Here is a 22,620-nt window from a genome sequence, read left to right as displayed (position 1 = left end):
TTTTCCTTTGTCGTCCCTTGACACTCCCACACATATTCTTGTGGTAGTGTCTTCCAATTTCTCCCAGTTTTCTCTTTGCACCCAAGTCTCTACTAGCCCCACAACATCAAATTTTCCCACGTAGTCCCAGAAATCCTTTTCCTTTCTTCGCAACCCTTGGACATTCCAAAACAGTACCTTCACCCCTTTTTCTCCTAATTTTGTACCAGCTTCCCTTTTTCCGATTTCCCTATCTACATCCTTTATTCCTTTTCCTTTTTCTTTGCCTTGTTTGCTTCCCTTTTTCCTCGTTTTCTTCCTTCTCTTTTGGCTCTTTACTAAAAATTTTCTGCCTTCTTAAGTCTGCCCTCTTCTTCATTCCATTTAAAATTTCTGCCGTCTACAGTTAACTTTTTATATCCCATTCTAACCATTTTTCCTTTATTTCTCTCTTTTGTTGCCTCTTCTTTTATCTTGTTTTGAATTTTTCTTTCCGTTTTCGTCAGATCATTACTTATGTAAATTGACGACCCTTTTAAGTTCTTCTTGCTTTTCATTACATTTATTTTTTCTTCTCTGTTTTCGAATTCCACTACATAAACTTTCTCTGCAATTTTGTACGCGCTTTTAACTTTACTCTCTACTTTGACTTTCTCTTCTAAAAATTTTGTCACTTTTCCAATTATCTGCTTCTGCTCTCCTGTTTCTATGTCCAATCCCATCATCACTACTTTGTTTCTTCTCTTTTCTTTCTCCATTCGATCTAGTTGACTTTCTACTTCACCCACTCTCTTTCCCATTTCTTCCTTAGCTCTCTTCCATTCTTCATACTTATCTCTAATTTCTTGATTTTGCCCCTGTAGTTGATCTCTTGTTTGCTTTAATTCTTCTCTTATTGTTTTACGCTCCTCTTTAAGCTGTGTATTCCATTCGTTCAATAATTGTTTGTTACTTTCTCTTATATCATCTCTAATTTGTGTCGCAAGTTCGTTGATCATCTTCTTGACCTCCTCCATCTCTATATCTTCTTGATTTTCCTTCTCTCTCGATTGCAGAGGTGATCTTACTGTTATTTTGCTTCTTTGGAAGACCTGCTCGTTCTCTTTCGGCGACTCTACTTCTCTATCCCTTTTCTTTCTTTCTGTCCCTTTGCTACTCATTACCTCTTTGTCTTTGACTTCCTTCACGGCGGAAGGATATAACCCAGATCGTCTCTTCGGAGGTTATTCTCCTATCCGTGTTTACGTTTATCCGATATCTGTGCTGATCCCTCGCTTTTTTCTCCCCAATCGCTTCGCTGTTATCGTTTCACTTAAAAACGGCTCCGCACTTTTTGCACTTCTACTCGTAATTGTACTTGCCAGTATTTTAGTAAATTATTGCCACTAATGCTGGTTTCCTTTTAATATTGCCTTTATTGTCACTGGTATGAATTTTCGCACACGAATTCCTACGCACACGTCCGTTCGCTTTGCCGGCTCAATTGGGAATCTTTTTTGAGTATATATTTAATTGTTGGAACACAGACTTTTTTGCGAGCTATGTTGTCCCGTAATAAAATTTAAAATAAATAACGAGGGTGCTTTTGTAAAATAATTTTATTGTTCCTTTTAATCCGTACCTAGATACCACATGTATTACACTACATTTTTCATAGGAGGCCCGGATACCTTTTTTGTCTCAGCATTACAAAACTTATGTATTTATATGTGAAATATATTAGTTAATTTTTTTCACCTTGTGCAAACGGAACAAAACATTGTAAATCAATTCCGTGGACATTTTTTTCCACCCTTTGGAATGCCGAAATTTACGAAATCACGAAATTATTGCTTGACAATGTGTTTAAATTTTCTTGGGAATACCCAATCCAATTTATATTGGGCGCACCCAATATGACTTAGATTGGGAGTTCCCAATATATCTTAGATTGGGCGTTCCCAATATAATTTAGATTGGATTTTATTGGGCATTTTTAACAGGGACAGGTCGCAACACGGTAGTCTGTTTCCATGAACACCATCATTTTTGGAACTACGAACGTCTTTTGGAAAGATAATTTCTCGATTAGAATGAAATTACACGAGAAGCTCCTCGCGTGAAAAATTCGAAATGCAGTTAATAATGCAATGACATAGCAGTCTTTGATGTCTACTATCAGTATTTTTTTAAAGTAAAACAGAGCTGTTTGGTTTGGATAATTTGGAACTAAACGTCGATTGTTAGGTTAAAATCAAAACAAATAAATCCAAAACAAAACCTCTCCAATACCTTGAAGCACTCTCCAATCTCACCATATACCAAAATTATCTTTTCGCCGTTTAAATACATCATTGAATAAAATACACACTGCATCAATTATGAAGAAATGTTAATTTTAAATTGACATTATCTGACACAACGTCAATGTTGTTACACAAAACAGATAACTTACTATGTTTTACTTTTTTTTGTTGTAAATATGAATTATCAAAGATGGTTCTGAAATTGTATTTCTGGTTGCTTCTTGGAATTTTTAAGTGTGGAGCTTCTCGTGAATAATCATGTATAGATGAACATAGCTATAATCTCCGAAATACTACAAGGTTATATGGCTGTTGTAAAATTAGGGATTTTGAAGACGACAATGGAATGGAATACCCAGCAGTAGATATTAAGGTGACAAGATATTGAGACAAATCCTTGGTTTATGACGCTAATATTAAGCCGGTAACAAGCCGCACAAAAGGAATGATAACATCCTATTGTTGAGTTTAGGGGGGGCATATAACCTTGTAGTATTTCGGACACTATACTGTACTCTACAGTTATAGATGGTGCTATGTATTCTGTGTTTAATAACAGGTGCCGGAAGAAGTAACCAGGTTATATCATATTTAGTAAAAGTTAATTTATAAATTATTACTGTCATTATTATAATGCCATTTGGTGAACAGCTTTAAATTCATTTATAGTTCAACAAGAAATAAATAGATAACGTAAGATGGCAGCAAAAATAAATGTTAAAGCTAAATATTACTGCTAAATCCAAGATAGGATGATTTAAAAACAGAAAGTAAGTATATAATAATAGTCATCTATATTACTCACTTGTTTGACAAAAAAATATGTTTTGTCCTAGTCTTTCGCAAACTCTTTAAACTCTCTACTGTTTAAATGTATATTGTCTGACATGAATGTTACTGGGATACCCTGAGTGCTAAATATTATTTTTAATTTTTTAATTATTTTAGGAGGTGTTTTAGTTTTAAGTGGTATCATCTCAATCCAATTACTATAATGATCTCCTAAAGTAAGATAATCTTTGCCCCCATTTGTAAATATATTAGCAGCAATCTTTTCAAATGGTATTTCTGGACATTCGTGTTGTATGAGTGGGTCTTTTGCCACTTTATTATACCCATATTTCCTAGTTATTTTTATTATGATGTTGAGAATGTTGTCATATTCCTCTTCATTTTCGCCTGCTACTATAAAGTCATCATCATCAAAGTATATACCAATTGGCAAATCTTCAAATACTTTCTCATTTACACGTTGAAATACTTCTGGACTGACGTTTAATCCAAATGGAAGCTTGTTAAATTTGTATTTGCCAAATGGTGTCGTAAATGTACAGTACATATACTGCTATGTTCATCCAGTGGGGCATGGTAAATTTCTTCTTTTAAATCAAGAACTGTAACCATCTTTTTATTCTGAAGTTTTAAACCAAGTTCTTCAACAGTTGGTATTGGAAATTGATCTGGACAAATGTTTTTATTAAAATGTACCGGATCTAGACAAATGCGAATTAACTTTTTTCGACAATTACAATATTGTTAACCCATTCGGTTGGTGTTTCAACCTTTTCACAGATGCCTCTATTAACTAGATCTTTTAGTTTTTAGTTTGCGTTTTACTGTATCTGGTATCCTTCTACATGCACTTACTACGGACTGTGCATCGCTTTTGAGAAAAATTTTACATCGAAAAGGGATCTTCCCTGTACCCTCAAACACACCCTTATTTTTATTAATGAAGTCTCCAGCTGCCATAGTTTTCTATATTACTTCAACTCTTTGTATTAAGTTTAACTTGATGCAAGGATTTAACCCAAAAATTACGGCCACGATCTTTAAATCAAGTATAACAAATTTGATGTTGTTTTCAATTTCATTTACGCAACATTTTTGGATAACTGTTCCTAGACTTTTTATTTTAGTATTAGCATCAGTGACTAAGGATGTATCGTTTTGACTGATAGTTGAAAAGCCTAATCTTAAATTCTGATAAACAGTAAGTGGCCTGCAAATCCAATATTGCTTGTATTACCATTATGATTAATTATAGAAATACTGTCAATATATGGTTCAGTATCACTATTTTCTACACAGGCACAGCCGTAGTAATGGGTAACCAGACAAATATTAAAAATGACGGCGCGACGTCAGGCGATAAATTTGGTTTGCCCACTGTGCAGTCTCAACCACATCTCAACCTCAGTGGCGTTTGATGCAAATCAGGGCTTATCTAATCAAGATAATCACGAAAATTGGGAAGTAGAACAATCATTTTTAATTTTTAAAGCATTTTAACATCTAGGAGAACTCGTATAACTGAGGAAAACCGAGAAAAAGTAGTAATTGTTATTAAGAATTCCCGAAGTTGTAGGCCACGACTGCAAAAGCGCTGGCGATCGAACGGTAAAGATCATTGCTTCCGCTATGGCGAAGTCTGCTTATTACTATTATTCGTTTTAACTTTACACCCAACAGCAAAACTATTGAGTTTTTTTACACTTATATAGTTTTTGCCATAGGGTGGGCAATTTCGTGCATCATGCCTTCTTGGTTGGTACCTCATTCACAGTCTCTTCCGAAACCTTTGGAGCTGGAAGTTATGACGCTCTGAATGTTTGCTCCACCATTTCCAAGATTAATTTTGGAACCAGAAGTAATCTCCCCTGGAGGGCAGCATCCCTCACCCCTCTAATGCTCTTCTCCTTTATCAATGAGTCTTCTAATGTGCCAAAAGTGCAACATTTCGCCTAAGTCTTGACTTCCGTCAGAAAATGATCGAACTTTTCTCCTTATTTTTGTATCCTTGTGAAAAACTTGTATCGGTCATGGCTGGCAATATTCATCGAAGGCTTTTGTGACCTCTTCGTATTTTTTTTATGTGAATCCGTTAGTTTGAAAGTGTGGAAAACATCTCGAGCAAAAATAGCAACTTTCGTTTCGTTTGTTTTCTTTACGAGCCCTGTTTCTATCAGATATATTTCAAAACTCTTCTTAATCTTCTGGAAATGTTCGTGGATATTTTCGCCAAAAATCAAACTTTTGGGTGGTTTAAACGTGGAATTTTCCATTATAACAATCTTACGTGTTGTCACGTTTAACCTCACTTTTCTTTTTGGCTAGCAACGTCACACTCGTGACTTTCTCTATCCTTTTTCACTTTTTACACCTGATACCATGTTCTGGTCTCCTCTTATTATCAGTTTTAATTTTAAAGGAAAAGTCACACATTACTTCGATATAATCTTTATTCTGCTTCTAACCACAGCTTGCAACTCACGAGTCTGGAACATTCCTCCAACCCATGTCGTCGCTTACTCGTATATATACAACACATTACAATGTTTTTGTTATATCTTTTTTGTATGAATATGATCTGCGTATGACAAACCTGGAACAAAAATCTTTAATATAAACTACAAAGAATAAAGGTCGCAAAATAGACCCCTCTGGAACTCCCGGAGTTTTGTTTAAAAAGCTTTGATTTGCAGCCTTTGTATTGTACACAGGGAATTTTGTATCCAAGACTAAATAAAATCCAGTAAGCCCTGTGATAATTCAAAGGATTCTATTTTATCAATAAGTAAGTACTGACGGACATTATTGAATTTAATACAATAAATAATAGAGGCAGGTGTGTGTTCCTATAATGGGTACGGGTACTTTTCCTTTTGTGGTCGTCATTGCTTGTGGCTTCGTGGTAGCAGAGACAGTGACCCTTTAAATTTTACAGACCGTGACCTTAGCAAAGAGAATTTCTATGTCTTACACTAATGTAGAATAAGGAGTGGTGCTCCTAATTAAAAATTGCATGGAAACAAAAACAAAAAAATTACAGTATTTATCACCAAAGTGCAGAACGAAATTACAATCTGCAAGAGTATCATGCTTGATACAACTATACTAAAAGCCAATCAAGTTAAATGTTTTACTATAGACGGATGGAATATTGAGGACTTTTTCATTGTCGCCCACTATCTACAAGGTAATAAAGTCAAAGAGGATCTTTGAAGTCTCAGCTTTGACAGATCCATTTGGAGAAAATATAAAATTTTTATCCCAGGAATATGCTAGAAAATAGAAAATTTCAAATATTTTTTTGTGTGCATGTTTTCTGTCAAACTTATCTCCTTTTGTTTTTTAAATTAAAAAAGAAATTCCTAAACTGAGCCCCATTTCGAGGTTCTAGTGCTATCTTTGATGACAGAGTGACAACAGGAGAAAACAGAAAAAAGCCAAGGGGACAATTTTGATATTTAAATTTTATCTTTCGTAAATAATTCTTTACGATCTTAGTTCTTGCATGTCACATATCTACGCACGTACACGATAAAGTTGACAGTACTGTATGTGTAGGAAGATGTTAAATGTCGGTTGCAACATCTCGCATGATTCACACTCCGTGGTCACTTACAAAGGGTGTTTTCTTTTAAAATAAGAAACAAAAATCTGTTGCTGTGTCGTAAAACAAAAGCAGAATGAATCCAATGTTAATTCTTTAAAATGCGAACATTTCGAGAATACTCAGACTGATTGATTGTCTATGAGTACTTGCAGTTATGGATTTCATTAGATGGAATATTTACTTTAATGAATGCTATATTGTCTGGCAGGGAAAAGTTATGACAAGATTATTAATTGCCGGATATAATTTATTACCATATTGTATGTTTATGAATGCACTCTTAGTCAGTTTATTCTTCTCTCATCTTAATCATTATGTCAATTTAAAATCGCATTCACTCCACAACCAGTTACCGAGAAGCAAACATTACGCTTCATGTACGCAACAATAATGCACAAATTAAAAAAAAATGCGCAAAGAATACATACGTTAGCTTCGACCAAGACCATTCATTTCCACAATATAAACATGAATAATGTTGTAACTTTATCGTATTCGTTTCGTAATTGTTTCCAAACGCTGATCGTAATTAATAGTTTCAGATCGTATCCTGTCCATCCAGATCATCAATCAATGATTCAAGATGCAAACCAAGAACATAAATATAGAGAGGGCGCCCAATAACAGCACAGATGGAGGCGGTACACGCATCAGTATGCCTGAGGTAACTAGACAACAGAGAAACGTTCACATATAATCGCAGCATGCTATGATACCAACGCTGTGAGTTACGACCATTGTAATGGTTGTGGACAGTTCAATAGCCACAACAATATTTCTCAAACTGCCATTGGCGTAGATGGGTTTTTGTGGCGACTTATTCGATTGTCTCGGTAGGAGTGGTACTAAAAAAGCGAATAGAAGGTTCTCGAAACGGCTGTCGTCTGTCGATTGGAAAAACTACGTATTGCTTGTAGCCATTCAAAAAAACAGACAAAAATTCTACACCCTCGAAGCGACTTGGAATTTTTTCGCTGCTGTTGCTTTAAGGTACAAAGTTGAATTTTTGACCACTACATTTGGCATAATGATCGTTTGCATTTTCCTAAGTGACGGGAAAAACTAAGATAAGTAGTGGTGGGTTTAAATCTAAAAAATCTAATTTCCAACGGTCAAAGCATTCAATTCCAGGAAATAATACAACTTTTATAAGTTAGCTTGATGAAACTGAAATTTTTTGGGTAGTCTTCCAATACAACGAGATCGAAAAAGAAAGTAGTCAAAGTTGGCCATGCACGAAAAGCCGTTTGTCTTACTTTAAAATAATTTTTTGTTAAACGTCACGTCGACAAAAGTAATTTGCAATATTAACAAACGATATTTAAAACTTTTTGGTTAGAATATTACTTCAGAAATGGAACAAAATTGGAAAACCGTGATTTTGATTCATTTTTATGTGTTTTAAAAGTAGATGTCATAATTATAATTTTAAACTGTCAATTTGACATTTAATAAAAAAAATTAAATTACGACAAACGGCGTGTCGTGCATGGCCCACTTTGACTAATTTCTTTTCCATCTCGCGGTATAACAAGATATTGATATCTGTCAACACAACATGGAAGTTAGAAAGTTCTAGATCGGTACGACTTAGTTTACTACAAATAAAATTTACTAAGAGTACATTGAGTAAAATTATGGACGCAGCAAAGTTTCTTAGTGAAACAACAAAGATGTTGTTAATGTTGTCGGTGTAAGCAGGGACGTTAAAATTTCCAATAATATTCGTTTTATCCTTACGTGATTCGCATTTACATCCTGTATCAACTATTCAATGAGTTCATAATCGCGAAAATTATTTGGAAGAGGAATACAAAGAACAAATAAGTGATAAATCATTCTGTGAGCAAATAAAATTATTGTGAACAGCTGTTAACTAGAACTCTGTTATGTCTATCACCAATAAGTACCAAGTAGCTGAAACAAATTGGTTGACGGTTATTTCGACAGATCTTCCCTCGTCGTTGAGGTGCAAGCCCAACAAATCCCGCTTCTTTGAAAAATGATTTGCGATTTTTGTTCGTTCTGATAACTTCTATAATCTATAAGCCAGTGGCGCAAGTAACACTCGCGCATATTTTGTGACTTGAGTTTTTCAGTTCTTCAATTTTTCATGTTTGTTTCTTCGGTTTATGGAGTTGCAATTTTTCGAGTTCGTAAGTATAAAATTTTCAGTTTTTCACTTTTCCAAATTTAGGAATTTCTACTTTTTCGATTTGAGTTTCTCTCGTTTTCAGTTTTTATTTTTTCAATGTATTGGTTTGCAATTTCTCGTTTCGGCTTTGTATGTTCCTCACTTTTTCAATTATTCAATGTTTCGATTTTATCATTTTTTGTTTTACGTTTCTGCAATTTTTAGATTTGTGATTTTTCGGTTTTCAGTTATTCGATTTTTTGGTCTTTTGTTTTTTCAGTTTCTCGTTTTTTCAATTTTTCGTTTCTGCAGTTTTTGATTTCTAATTTTTTTAATTTTCGTTTTAAATATGTAACAGTAATTACATTTTTTTAAATATTTCACTGTTTCAATTCTACGATTTTAGTATTTATTTTCATTTTACCTATTTATTGGCTTTTAAAACTTTTTCATTTATTCCATTTTTCAGTTTCTCCATTTTTAATTCAATTGCTCAATATTTAATTTTTCAATTTTTTGATTTTACAATTTTAAGAATTCTATAATTTTTCGATTTTGGCAATTTTTGTGATTTCTAATTTGTTATTAGAGGTGAGTGGGTAGCAAAACACAAAAACACGTTAAACAATATATTGAAAAAGAAGTACAATAAAACATATTGTCTTCTTGTCTCGTTCTCTCGTTGTTCTCGTCTCGACCGTGCTGCCATCCGTACGTGTTTGCGCAGGCGCACGGATCGGTAGTATTGGAAGTAGAGTACTGACGCTGTGACTTGCACGATAACATTTATTTCCAACATTTTTTGATTCCATTCGTTATTTCTTCTTTCCAATTTTTGATTCATTAATTTTTTTCCAACTTTTAGGGTTTTTTTAAGTTTCCCAATTTTATTAAATTTTCGTTTCTTCAGTTCTTTGATTTGCAATTTTTCGATTTTCCACTTTTTTGTTTTTTCAGTTCTTCGATTTTTCAATTTTTTACTTCAGTCGAAATTGAAAAGTCGAAAGATTAAAATTATGAAACTTAAAAATCGGAAAGTTTAAAACTGAAAAAAGGAAATATGTATTGTACAATAAGCAAGCAGACAGGTGTCGTAAATTCTAAAAACAATAGATCGCCTGTTTCCGCCTGTTTGTCTGTCTGTCTGTCTACCGCCTGTCGGGATTTTTATTAAACCGATAATCTCTGAAACTACTGAAAAATTAATTTTTATATGTGTATGTCTTTAGTTTTCTTTGTATTATAACACGATTTCTTAAGAACATATTTCACACGGTAATTTTTCGTAGAAAATTCAGGATTTTGGAATTAAACTCCGCCCCTCGGCTTACGACGAATAAAAAAAACATCAGAATTGGGTTAGGGTGGGTGGGCGGGGCTTGTATTTTTCCTTTTTTTCTTAATATATGTAGCCATACATTCACAACAAGAAACTTAAAACATGGTTAAAATGGGCGGAACCTAATTGCAATATCCATATTTCTTTACACAAATTTTCCATTTTGAACATGTTTTAAGTTTTATGTTGTGAAAAGATGCCTGTGTATATTAAAAAAAATAAAAGCAAAATATAAGCCCCGCCCACTACCCCTATCACAATTCTGATAATTTTTTTAATTCACAGTGAAACAAGGGGGCGAAGCTTAACCGCGAAATACTTATTTCTTTACAAAAAATTAAAAATATGTCTTTGAGTATCGTGTTGTTCAAAGAATACTATGTATATTAAAAAAAGACAAAATATAAACCCCGCCCACCCACCCTTTTTCAATTACAATGATTTTTTTTTCTTAGAAACTTAAAACACTTTTAAAATGGTAAATTTTTGTAGGGAAATGTGGATTTTGCAATTAATCTCCGCCTCTAGGTCTGGCAACGAATGAAAACTTCATTACTACATATTTAGATCAAGGCAGGTATGGGTGAGGCTTAATCTTTGGCTTTAATTTTTTCTTAATATATATATACTTACATAGTGTTCTTTGAACAACACGATACTCAAAAACATGTTTTTAATTTCTTGTAGATTTTGCAGTTAAGCTCCGCCCCCGTTGCCCGCGACAAATAAAAAAATCACCACAATTGAGGTCGAGTTAGTGGGCGGGGCTACATTTTGCCTTTTTGTTTTAATATGTGTAGACTTCTTTTCACAACATGAAACGTAAAACATGTTTAAAATGAAAAATTTGTATAGGAAATATCGATTTTGCAATTACGCTCCGCCCCTCGGCTTACGACGAATAAAAAAATCGTTAGAATTGAGATAGAGCTGGTGGGCGGGGCTTATATTTTGCCTTTTTTTCTTAATATACGTAGCCATATATTCACAACAAGAAACTTAAAACATGGTTAAAATGGTACAGTTTTGCAAGGAAATATGGATTTTGCAATTATGGGGCGGTGCCTTATTGCAAAATCGATATTTCCTTATACAAATTTTCCATTTTAAACATGTTTTAAATTTCATCTTGTGAAAAGAAATCTACAGATATTAAAACAAAAAGGCAAATTGTAAGTTAAAGAATTCGGAGAATCGGCTAATTGAAAATACAAAATTGGAAAATTGAAAAATTAAAAATCTAAAAAATTTGAAACTCGAGGAATTGAAAAATCAAAGGTTGAACATTTGAAATATTGAATGAACAGAAAATTATAAAACCGAAAGAAACATTGAAAAAAAAAGAAAACAAAAACCGAAAATTTATGATATTAAGTTTAGAAAATGAAAGTTAAAAAAAATAAAATCAAGAAGTTAAAAATTGAGGAAACGAAAAAATGAACAATAGTAAAATTAATTATCGAGAAACTGAAAAATCGAATAATGAAAAATTGTAATATTGAAGAATAGCAAAATTGAAAAATTGCAAATCGAAAAATTGAAAATTTTGGAAGTCGAGAAATTAATAATAGATAATAATTTTCGTATTTTTGCACTTAAATTGCTTATACACGTCATTAAAATGTATTATGTTTATTATAACTTTACACAGAATTCTTATAACAAAGATCTTAGTCAGATATCACAATTTGACTTGTTAAAAATTCTTCTTAGTTGTAGAACGCCGTTTTAAAACAAAAAAGGTTTGATAAAGCTTTTGAATCTAGGCATTGGCAAGCGTTTCACCGACACCGATAGTATATTATAAAACTTAATAGTCATTTAAGGGATTTTTCAATACACACACCCAAAAATTTTGCACTGGACTTTAAAGTGCGATTTGGAATATTTTCAGAATTCTTTAGGGTAAAAATTACATCGTTGGTTCTCGATTCATTTAAAACCAAGTTGTTTTTAGTGAACCAATCGGTAAGTTTATTTTTTGATTCTGGTATGCTAGTTAATAACTCGGTAAATGTTGTATTTCTTTTAGAGACTGTTGTGTCATCAGCATAAACAGCATACTTGCAAAGAGTATCTTGCGCTGGTAGATCGTTTATATATAGGATGAATAATAACGGTCCTAATATTGATCCCTGGGGTACCCCAGTGTTAATTTTTCTTTTTGTTGATACCACATTGTTCACCGTGGTAGGCTGACAGCGGTTTGATAAATACCACTCGATGAGCTCAATGCTGCTCGATGCAAAATTGTACAATTTCAATTTATCGATCAGTAAACTATGCGACATGCAGTCGAATGCTTTACTTAAATCGCAAAACACTGCATACATATACAGGGTGCCGCATCCAAGTCTGGATATAGGGAATTAACATGCGAATTGGTTTTTATTTTATAATATCTCCCCAGATCACTTTAAAGCTATTATTGAGTGATGGCTTTGTGGAGGTCGAAGAGGGCTATCGACCAGTATTTTTTTCAAATCGTTGCATCGCGCTCATTCACTGTAAAAAGGTTTTAAAAATCGTATTTTGAAATTCGCGCCCGATCCGAATTGTCGCGAAGTGTTCCGTCGTACTGTCGAAGTTCGGCGATCGCGTATTTTCATTACCCATGCAAAATTCAAATGTCAAAGTGAAATTAGAAATTATTCTCATCAGAAATCAACGAACAAGTCAAACTGAATTATTTTATCCAGTGTGATGATTATTGTAGGACAAATTAAACGGAATAAATGCACAAATTGATCCATTCATTCGTCATAGTGCGCGACCCCGTCAAACGAGCCATCTCGAACTACAATCAGACCGTATCCAAAAAGCCCAAGATGAAGACTTCAAGACTTCGAGCAGCTGGTCTTCCTCAAAACCCCATCAAAGCCCATCGGCAGCATTGCGACATTTTCTGGGAGCCCTCAAGCTAGGAATGTACTCGGGCTGCTTCACTCAGTAATCATTGAACGACTCAAATTGAATTATTTTATCCAATATGACGATTATTGTAGGTCAATTTAAACGGAATAAATGCACAAACTGCACAAAATATTTTATTAGGTTATGCTATGTTCTACTGCGATTAGATGAAAAAGCGGGGGCCTGCATGTTCTTCAACAGTTAATTTAATTAGTAGGTAATTTGGATAAATTTCACCCTTTTTTTTGGAATCACTAAAGATTGGAAGTCAATTGATTTTACATTCGTTAAGCAGGGATGGATTTTTTGCCTCCAGGAAGCATCTTCATTACAGGAAATTTTTGAGAGGGAAATGTAGAACATTGACTCATCAACATTTTAAAGCATTTTTCTCTATTACGAATGTGTTTTGGGATTCAGAAACTTTTGTATTACTGTTTTATTTGTTTATTGTGTTAACAACAACAAAAATAAAAATAATATTTCGCAAAATAAAGTTACATTTATTTTCAAAGGTGATAAAAATTACATAAAATCAGGTGGGCACGATGTTTTCTAGGGGTCTTAAACAGATGAGATAGAAGAATTTCAAAAAGCATCATGACAAAAAATTGAAGCCTGGGGACTACTTCTCACATATAGAGTTTTACGAAGGAACTCTTGAGAGAATCTAGGCTGATGGAGAGTTTTTGAGGAAAATTTGTTTTACTGACGTTCATTTGGTCTTAAGGGAAGTTATAATCGTCAGAACGATCAAATTTGAGCATTACACAACCCTCACGTGGTCCATGACCTTCGTTATCAATGGCGTGCAATTGTCAGTGTATGACTGGGGCTTCTAGGACATCATGTCATTGCACCTTTTTTCATCTAATCCGGATTGAATGCTCAGAAGTAGGATTATATGCTAGCTCAGCAAATACTTCCTGGGACTCGAAGGGTGCGGCATCTGCAGCAGGTCTTTTACATCCAGGACCAAATCTCCAGCCATACAGTTCGCATAAATGTTGTTTATTTGAACCAGTATTTTTCCGCAATGTTGGAATGGAAAGTTTGCACCGCCCCATTGGCCTGTGCAATCGCCGGATATAAACCCCTGAGAATTTTTTCTTTGGAGATTTCTTCACGACCATCTGCATTCAGACAAGCTATACAAACAGAGAAGCGCTGAAACAAGCAATCCAGCAATATTGTCTTCAGATTTCAACTAAAATGCTGATCAACACGCGTAGGAGTTTTGAAGATTGGCTTACTTACTGTACAGCTGCTGAGAGCAGTCTTTTTGAGCAATTCTTGAAAATAGTGCAATACTTCTCCAGATTCGTACAATATTTCATTACTTCATTCATCAACAATTGTTAAGTTTTGTTATTTGTAGTTATCTAAATGGTTCATTAAAAGGTCCTCTTCAAAAGCGCCAGCTATTTTGATGGTAAATCTTATCATCACACAATAAGAAAAGCGGGCCCTCGCTTTTTCATCTAATCGCAGTAGAACATGGCATTTTAATGAGATTTTAGTAATAAAGACTCGATCAGCACCAGCAACATAACCTAATAAAATATTTTGTGCAGTTTGTGCATTTATTTCGTTTAAATTGACCTACAATAATCGTCATATTGGATAAAATAATTCAATTTGAGTCGTTCAGTGATTACTGAGTGAAGCAGCCCGAGTACATTCCTAGCTTGAGGGCTCCCAGAAAATGTCGCAATGCTGCCGATGGGCTTTGATGGGGTTTTGAGGAAGACCAGCTGCTCGAAGTCTTGAAGTCTTCATCTTGGGCTTTTTGGATACGGTCTGATTGTAGTTCGAGATGGCTCGTTTGACGGGGTCGCGCACTATGACGAATGAATGGATCAATTTGTGCATTTATTCCGTTTAATTTGTCCTACAATAATCATCACACTGGATAAAATAATTCAGTTTGACTTGTTCGTTGATTTCTGATGAGAATAATTTCTAATTTCAGTTTGACATTTGAATTTTGCATGGGTAATGAACATACGCGATCGCCGAACTTCGACAGTACGACGGAACACTTCGCGACAATTCGGATCGGGCGCGAATTTCAAAATACGATTTTTAAAACCTTTTTACAGTGAATGAGCGCGATGCAACGATTTGAAAAAAATACTGGCCGATAGCCCTCTTCGACCTCCACAAAGGCATCACTCAATATTAGCTTTAAAGCGATCTGGGGAGATATTATAAAATAAAAACTAATTCGCATGTTAATTCCCTATATCCAGACTTGGATGCGGCACCCTGTATTCGTTTTTGTGGAAAGTTTAAATTTCAATTACACTATGCAACAAATTAAAAAAAAATAAAATTCACAGAATGCACAGTATGTAGTTAAAATTTCTTACCTCAAACTCAATTGAGGATTGTGCTTGAAAGAGTCGTATCACATCAGGTTTCAAAGTGAAAAGTGTTTATTGAATTTCTTGAAATCATACAAAATTAATAAAACAAAACTTCATTTTTCATTGAAAAAAGTCTTTTTTTTCGAACGATTGCCATTCTTATTGTAGCCAGATCTTGCAGTATCCCTCTGAAGACACCAACAGAAGTCTACAAGCATGGGTGGATACATAAAAGCGATATTTTTACGATTAAATGCAATCAAGTGTCCCAAAAAGTAAGAAAAACAAAACACCCGTTATCTATGTTTTGTGATGTGATATGAGTATAAAACATTTTTTTCTTTAGTATATGGAGTATAGGTACCCAACCTATCACATCAGGTATCACAATGAAAAGTGTTTATTGAATTTTTTGAAATCATACAAAATTAATAAAACAATACTTCATTTTTCATTAGAAAAGGTCTTTTTTTTCGAACGATTGGCATTCCTATTGTAGCCAGATCTCGCGGTATCCCTCTGAAGACACCAACAGAAGTCTGCAAGCATGGGTGGATACATAAAAGCGATATTTTTACGATTAAATGCAATCAAGTGTCCCAAAAAGTAAGAAAAACAAAACACCCGTTATCTATGTTTTGTGATGTGATATGAGTATAAAACATTTTTTTCTTTAGTATATGGAGTATACCCAACCTCAAACACTATCTGAACTTTCTGTGAATTTTTTAGTGTTGCATAGTGTTATTAAGTTTAGAATTGCGCCAGTTGTATTGCGATTTTTGCGAAATTCATGCCGACTTCAAAATTTTTCTCCATATACGGTTGATTTGTGTTAAAGCGGCACGCCTATAATGAAACAGTTATTACATTTTGTTTTATGATACGGTGATAATCTTGACGTCTATAGTTGGTCTTTCTTCTTTCAATTGCTTTGAAACATAATTTCTGACACTTTCTTCTTTTACATCATCTCTGACTCTTGATACAAAAAGCTATATCCTTCGCTCAGCTCCTACAAAGTTATTTTCATACATGTTTTCTCCCACGGAGATTTTGTTTCATTTTCTCTTTTTCTTTTCCGCAATTTGGAAATTCTCTTCACCAGCTGTGTCAATGTCATTTTGGCTAATATCATTATCCTTTACTGTCGCTTTAGGTTGTCTGTTCTTTTTTTGTTTAGGAAATCGGGATGACGTCAATTTTTTGGGACGGGATAAACGAATACCTTTTGATTAACGATTTACCGTGATTACGATAGCCTTAAAATGTTTCCAAGATTTCAGAGCATTTAGTTTCACAGTTTCAAAGTTATTTTGGTTAGAGTTTAACCATCTGCATATTTCTAATATACGTACAAAATTTGGCAACAATCGGTCCAGTAGTTTCCGAGATTACGTGTCTTATAAAAATCACAGACGCTAGACAGACAGCCAGACGGAAATGGGAAACCACTTTTTTCGCACTCTCGAGGTCACGAAACGTCGAGAAAACATAAAGGTGCATGCTGCCAAATGGACTTGATTACTGTACTTCTTTAGCTTATGCTCAGAAAGTAAAAAATGGTAACTGTGTAAAAAGGAAGCTGCTAATGGAACATGATATTTATATTTAACTCGTTGCATAATACGGGAGTTTCTGGTTTAATCGCTCTAAAAATAGATCAGCAATTGCTCCTCGAAGCCACGGAAGTTTTGTCCATTTGCTGACGATGCGGGATGATAATCGCATATTTGTGTCAGTTACTCGAAAAAAGTGCTGCGAAAAGCGGTTCTTTGCATGATTAATTTGTACAAGCAGTGCCTGACAGGCACTGTTTAGCATAAATTTCAATACTAATCGATTGCTGCGCAGGAATTAGTTTTTCATGATTTTAAATTGCTGTTTATACTTATTAGAGTTGTCAACAAAATTGTCCTGAATAGTTTCGCGACATTATTTGACATTAAAATAAATGTGCTTTGCATTATTTATTCTTTTAATAATTAATCTTGTTTTTGCTGACCTACTTGTTAATGTCCACATCTGGGTTAAACGACACCTACTGTTATTTTTTTTGCACTGCTATTAGCCATATTTGTAGTGTTAATCATAATTTTTCATTTTATATGATTAGTAATTAAGAATCGCGACATTTTAGTAAAATTAGTGAAGGCTTGGTGTTTAACGTGCTAGGGAAAATCGACTTTAAATAGATCATTCATTTGAACTGCAGTATTTACACTAAATTAACAACAGTTGAGAAATAAGCCCAACTTTTAAACACGAGGACTTATCAACCAATTGAAACACCCTCAGTTGTTTTTTTTTTTTTCGAATAAACTGGATATCTAGCGTAAACACTCATAAATTCGGCATCATTTGGAAGGAGGGGAATAAAAGGACAAATTTTGAATCACGATTTACCATACTTATGATTAACTTAAAACATTTGCAAGATTTCACAATATTCGGTTTTGCAACTACAAATTTAAATTGTAAAATGTTCTTATATAATTTTGATTTTTTCTTTACAAAAATCTGAATGTCACAACGTAGATTTATAAATCATGCATGCGGGAGTTTGTTATTCTATAAAATTTAAAGAACGATTGCTTAGCAAAATTGTAAAATGACGTCATGATTTTTGAGGAGGGAAGGAGCATAAACGAAAAAATGTTGATCAACTATTCACCATGTTTATAATAACCTTAAATTATTTGCAAGATTTCGAAACAATTGGGTTTTGAAGTTTTAAAAAATTAAATTGCAAAATGTAGTTATACAATTTTGATTATTTTTCTAAGAATCTCAATGTCTAAAGTAAAAACTCCATATACCATATACACGATATTTCTAAGATACAAATAAAATTTGACGACAGAGATACAGCTCGACAGATAGACGGAAACGAGAGGGCTACTTTTTCGTACCTTAGGGGTTATGACACGTCGAGAAAACTTTGTAAGTACCCTTATTAAGACCCTAAGCCACGCCTAACATTTTACTATAAATCGATTGATTGACGACAAACACGAAAGCAAACACGTGAAAAGATAGAACCTGGATTTTTGTATTTTTACACATGTTCAGATACTGAAAGGCATTTACTTTTTCACAAAATGGATCCATCAGTTAAAAAATCTTGTTTTATATTGGTTTAGGATGTTACTAGTAAATTTTGGGTTAAAAAATATGTACAACTAACACTTTGATAAAAATTGTATTCGTCTCGGTCAAACCACAAGCTCTCGTAAAAACAAACGGCGTCGTGTAGACTCATCATCATTGTACCTTGAGAAGTGTCTTTTGCGTTCAAGAATTTGATACAATTTTCGAGTTTCGAGGTCGAGATCCTCAACAGAGTTTGAAACGAGGCAGTAGGGGACTCTACCAGTACCCACATAGACTTGATCACTGTGAGAAATATCCACTAGTACACGAAGGGAGTCCCAGTTAGAACACCACCAAGGGTTTGGATGTAATAATACTTGTTTCAAGCACTTTTTTCTTTGGAATTTACGAGCGTCTACTTGAGACACTTCGCTAATCAAATTGAAATTTAAAACAAACTGCCAGAAGCTGATGTTTGTTGACAACAAGAAATTAATATTTTTTATTCTGTTGTGACTCAAATCGACATATTTTAGCTTGTAAAGATCTCTGAAAGATTCCTCGCTGACAGTCTCTATGTCATTGTAAGATAGATTAAGGTCCTTGATATTATGCAGTTTATTTACATATGGCATAATGTTTAATTTGTTCTTTGCCATGGACAGTTCTCCGAGGTTGTTCAGAGAATTCAACACTTGAGATTGTAATCCTGATAACTGGTTATAGTTCATTCTAAGAATAATCAAGCTTATTGGAAAAGCATTTGATTCGATGAAGCTTAATTTGTTGTTATTAATTTCGATAACGCGTGTGCCATTTTTGAACCATTCACTTCCAACAACTTCAATCTGGTTATTGGATAAGTCGATAGTCCCAACTTGCAGATTTTGGAAAGTTTTGTCCCCGATAGTTTCTATCCTGTTCTTCCTCAAGGATAATTTGCGCAATTTTAACGTCCATGGAAAATAATATTCGTCGAGATGTGGAAAGTAGTTGTCGTAAAAGCTTAAGCAGTCCTTTTCATCATCGAGTAGTAACAACGATAGAAATCCGACTGGCCTAAATGGCAAAGCCTGTTTAAACTGCCCAATTACAATTATATTTTTAGCCACTTTTGTGAGTTCGTAGAACTATTTTGAGTCGAAAGGCTTCATTTGATTCTGGGATTTTAATTTTTCTGATTTGAGTAGAATATCAGAAGTTGTATAGTCGAGACGTATTTCTTCAAGGTCTGCTAGGTTTTCACATATTATCACGTATGAATATTGACACTTGCACCCGATGTTCTTGAAAAATAGCACCAATATTAAGAGGGATAAAAGACTACGAGTGGGTGCTCTACTCAAAGTGTCATCACCCATGACTAACATTATACTGAGGCGATTTTTAATATTACATTTTTAATTCTCTGTTATCATAAAATTGAAGTGTATATGTCAATATTGATAACATCTTGAACTGTGTTTTGATATTGTTGAAATGTATATTTGTGTTAGGTGTTGCGCAAATTCTAAAAGAGTGAGTATTTGAATTTATTAATACATTTCGTTATAAATTTAGAATTTTTATTTTCCGAGAATAAGCCAAGGATGTGTAGTCGAGTCCATCGCAGCAAAATCTTGAGGTGACGTCATCAATTTTTGGTGGGAATAAGCAAATATCTTTTTATTAAAATTTATCATGCTTATAATTTTAGAACATCTGTAAGATTTGAAATCATTCGGTTTTGCAATTCTTGATTTAATCAATAAAATAAATTGAGTAATTAATTATTTTTTTGAGTCACCCTCTATAAGTAATAATAATAATAATAATAATAATACTTTATTACGGGATATACCCAAAAAAACTTCAACAACTTACTCAGTTCTACCACTAAACTAGTACTAAATCAACACATATCTGAACATTTAATCACTAATCTTATCACTCATTTATTACAAATTCAAAAATTAAGAATTAACATGTGGTAATTTTTTGAAGTGCTGCGTTGATACCCCAAATAACTATTTCGTTCTTATAGAAGTTTGCTTCACATGCTAATCTTGAAACTGGAGAGAAAAATTCGTAGTTAGTTTTGTGATGTTTGCACCAAAATAAGGGACTACTTCTTAAAGGTCTTGGAGGACAACATATACTAAATAAAGATAGAAGTTCAGGACAGTCAATCGCACCGTTAAATAACTTGTAAAAAATTTAAAACCATTTTGGTTCTTCTGATTTCCAACAAGTGTATTAAAATTATCAGCCTGATATCTCCATAATTGTACTCTTCCCTACGAACACCCATTCTCCATGCACGCAAGAATTTATTTTGGACTATCTCAATTAATCTAATATAAGTTAAATTAATAGTGAGGCGACCATACTATACAAGCGTACTCAAGGGAAGAACGGATTAAACTAATATACACCTTAACCACTGTAGCCAGAGAAAATTCCTTCAATGAACGAATAATAAGTCCTAATGGTTTTATGGATTTGTTTACAGTCAAATTTACATAAGGAACAAAACTCAAATTTGGAATTAAAAACAACCCCCAAATCATGAACTTCCGAGACTCTCTTAATCAACACAGTGGCAGCACTGTAGTTAAATTGTATCCGTGCATGTGATCTAGAAAAGGATATAAGTTATGGCTTATAACATAAAATTTGTCAAAATTTACATCCATGTCATAGATGTTACACCAAGACAAAATATTATCCAGATCCATTTGTAGTTGAATATTATCGTCGATGTCCGAGACTGCTTCATATATTCATATTCATGTTATCTGCAAGAAGAAGATATTCAGAGGACTCAATAATTACTTTACAAATATCATTAATAATGCAAAAAGAAGAAGACCACAGTGGGAACCTTGTGGTACACCTGATGTGACTAAAATTGGAACTGAGACTGTACCGGCTATTTTAACGAATTGTGGTCTGTTTGAAATAAAACTGTTAATCGAGGAAAGAAACGTATCGTCAAATTTCATAGCTTTCAGTTTGTACAACAAGATTTTGTGGTTGACTTTGTCGAAAGCTTTCAGAATCAACTTGAGTTTCATTCTCTAAGGAGTTTATAATAAAGTTCTGATATAACAATGAATTAGTTGTAGTCGATCTTCCTTGACAGAAACCATGTTGAGAGGCCACTATTAACTGTTTACAGGCTACTTTAAGTTGACCAGAAATTAATTTATCGAAAATTTTTGCTATTGTTGATTGTATACAGACTCCTTTATAATTATTGACATCACCTCTTTTACCTGACTTAAAAATGGGTAATAAAAAACTATTTGTATCCCAGGGAACTGTCCATATTTCAAAGATAAATTAAGTAATATATCGGTTTAGTTATACTGAATAATGTATTGATAAGAAATTTTGCAGATATTCAATCCGGACCGGGGCTTTTTTTAGGTGTTAGATCTAATATAGCATCGAATACATCAGAAACCGAAATATATCTAAAATTAAAATTCGATTCAGCAGAGACCCGTATTTTAACGAAATCTGTATTTTACTTATCCACTTTATAAGTAGATTTAAAATAATCTGCAAAGAAATAAGTTATATCATTTAGGTTCGAAGATTTTCTGTCATTAAAATGCATTTCATTGACAATGGAGTTCATATTATTCTTGTCTTTCCAGAATTTCCAAAAATCATTAGAATTTGATCTTATGTTAGCTTCTGTATCCGGTGTATATCTATTGTGACATTCCATTGATTTTATCTTACAGAAACGTCTACAATTCTTGAATTCTTGATAAACGTTTAGTCAATCGTTAATTTGTATCTAAAATGATATTGATTCTTAAAATAAATAAGTTTTTTAACTCGCCTGAAAACCATTTAGGAAATTTAGAACGTTTAAAATACTTAATAGGGACAAATCTAGATAATAATCCATCTAGTAAATCTAAAAAATATGCTTTACAGATGCCAAATTAAATTGCAGAATGTTCTTAGATAATTTTGATTTTTCAAAACTCAACACTAATTCATAAACCACACGTGTAGGACGATAATATTTCATACACTTTAAAATCAATTTACTATCTGCAATTTTGAAGTGACGTCATCATTGTTAGTGGGGATGATTAGCAAAGTTTGGT

The 22,620-nt window shown here is 33.5% G+C and overlaps 2 protein-coding genes across 4 annotated transcripts in view; one reads left to right on the top strand and one right to left on the bottom strand.

The window, feature by feature from the left end:
• Positions 1–22,620, top strand: part of LOC135137628 (uncharacterized) — a 430,031-nt gene that overhangs the window by 186,828 nt on the left and 220,583 nt on the right. For all 3 annotated transcript variants that reach the window (XM_064067329.1, XM_064067330.1, XM_064067328.1), the window contains one exon: positions 7,200–7,327. In XM_064067329.1, coding sequence (XP_063923399.1) covers positions 7,247–7,327 — 81 coding nt within the window. In that variant the 5' untranslated portion in view covers positions 7,200–7,246. The remainder of the gene's footprint in view (positions 1–7,199; positions 7,328–22,620) is intronic.
• On the bottom strand, positions 3,097–3,631 carry LOC135137332 (uncharacterized). Its single transcript, XM_064066954.1, has 2 exons — positions 3,602–3,631; positions 3,097–3,555 (listed from the first exon to the last, which is right to left on the bottom strand). Exons 1-2 carry the CDS (start codon positions 3,629–3,631, stop codon positions 3,097–3,099), a joined length of 489 nt encoding a protein of 162 aa, XP_063923024.1.

Source organism: Zophobas morio, unplaced genomic scaffold (assembly GCF_036711695.1).
Source record: "Zophobas morio isolate AGI-343-1 ecotype UQ-CSIRO unplaced genomic scaffold, CSIRO_AGI_Zmor_V1 ptg000029l, whole genome shotgun sequence".
In the NCBI taxonomy this organism is placed as follows: Eukaryota; Metazoa; Arthropoda; class Insecta; order Coleoptera; family Tenebrionidae; genus Zophobas; species Zophobas morio.
Note: the sequence above shows the minus strand (reverse complement) of the source record. Positions and strands in the feature narration are given on the sequence as shown.

What these genes read in the sequence shown, in the direction of transcription:
- LOC135137332 (XM_064066954.1), bottom strand. Translation starts at nt 3,631, where the DNA reads ATGCCCCACTGGATGAACATAGCAGTATAT. An exon ending in GGATGAACATAGCAGTATAT is followed by an intron (nt 3,556 to 3,601) that starts GTACTGTACATT and finishes AAATTTAACAAG; the next exon opens with CTTCCATTTGGATTAAACGT.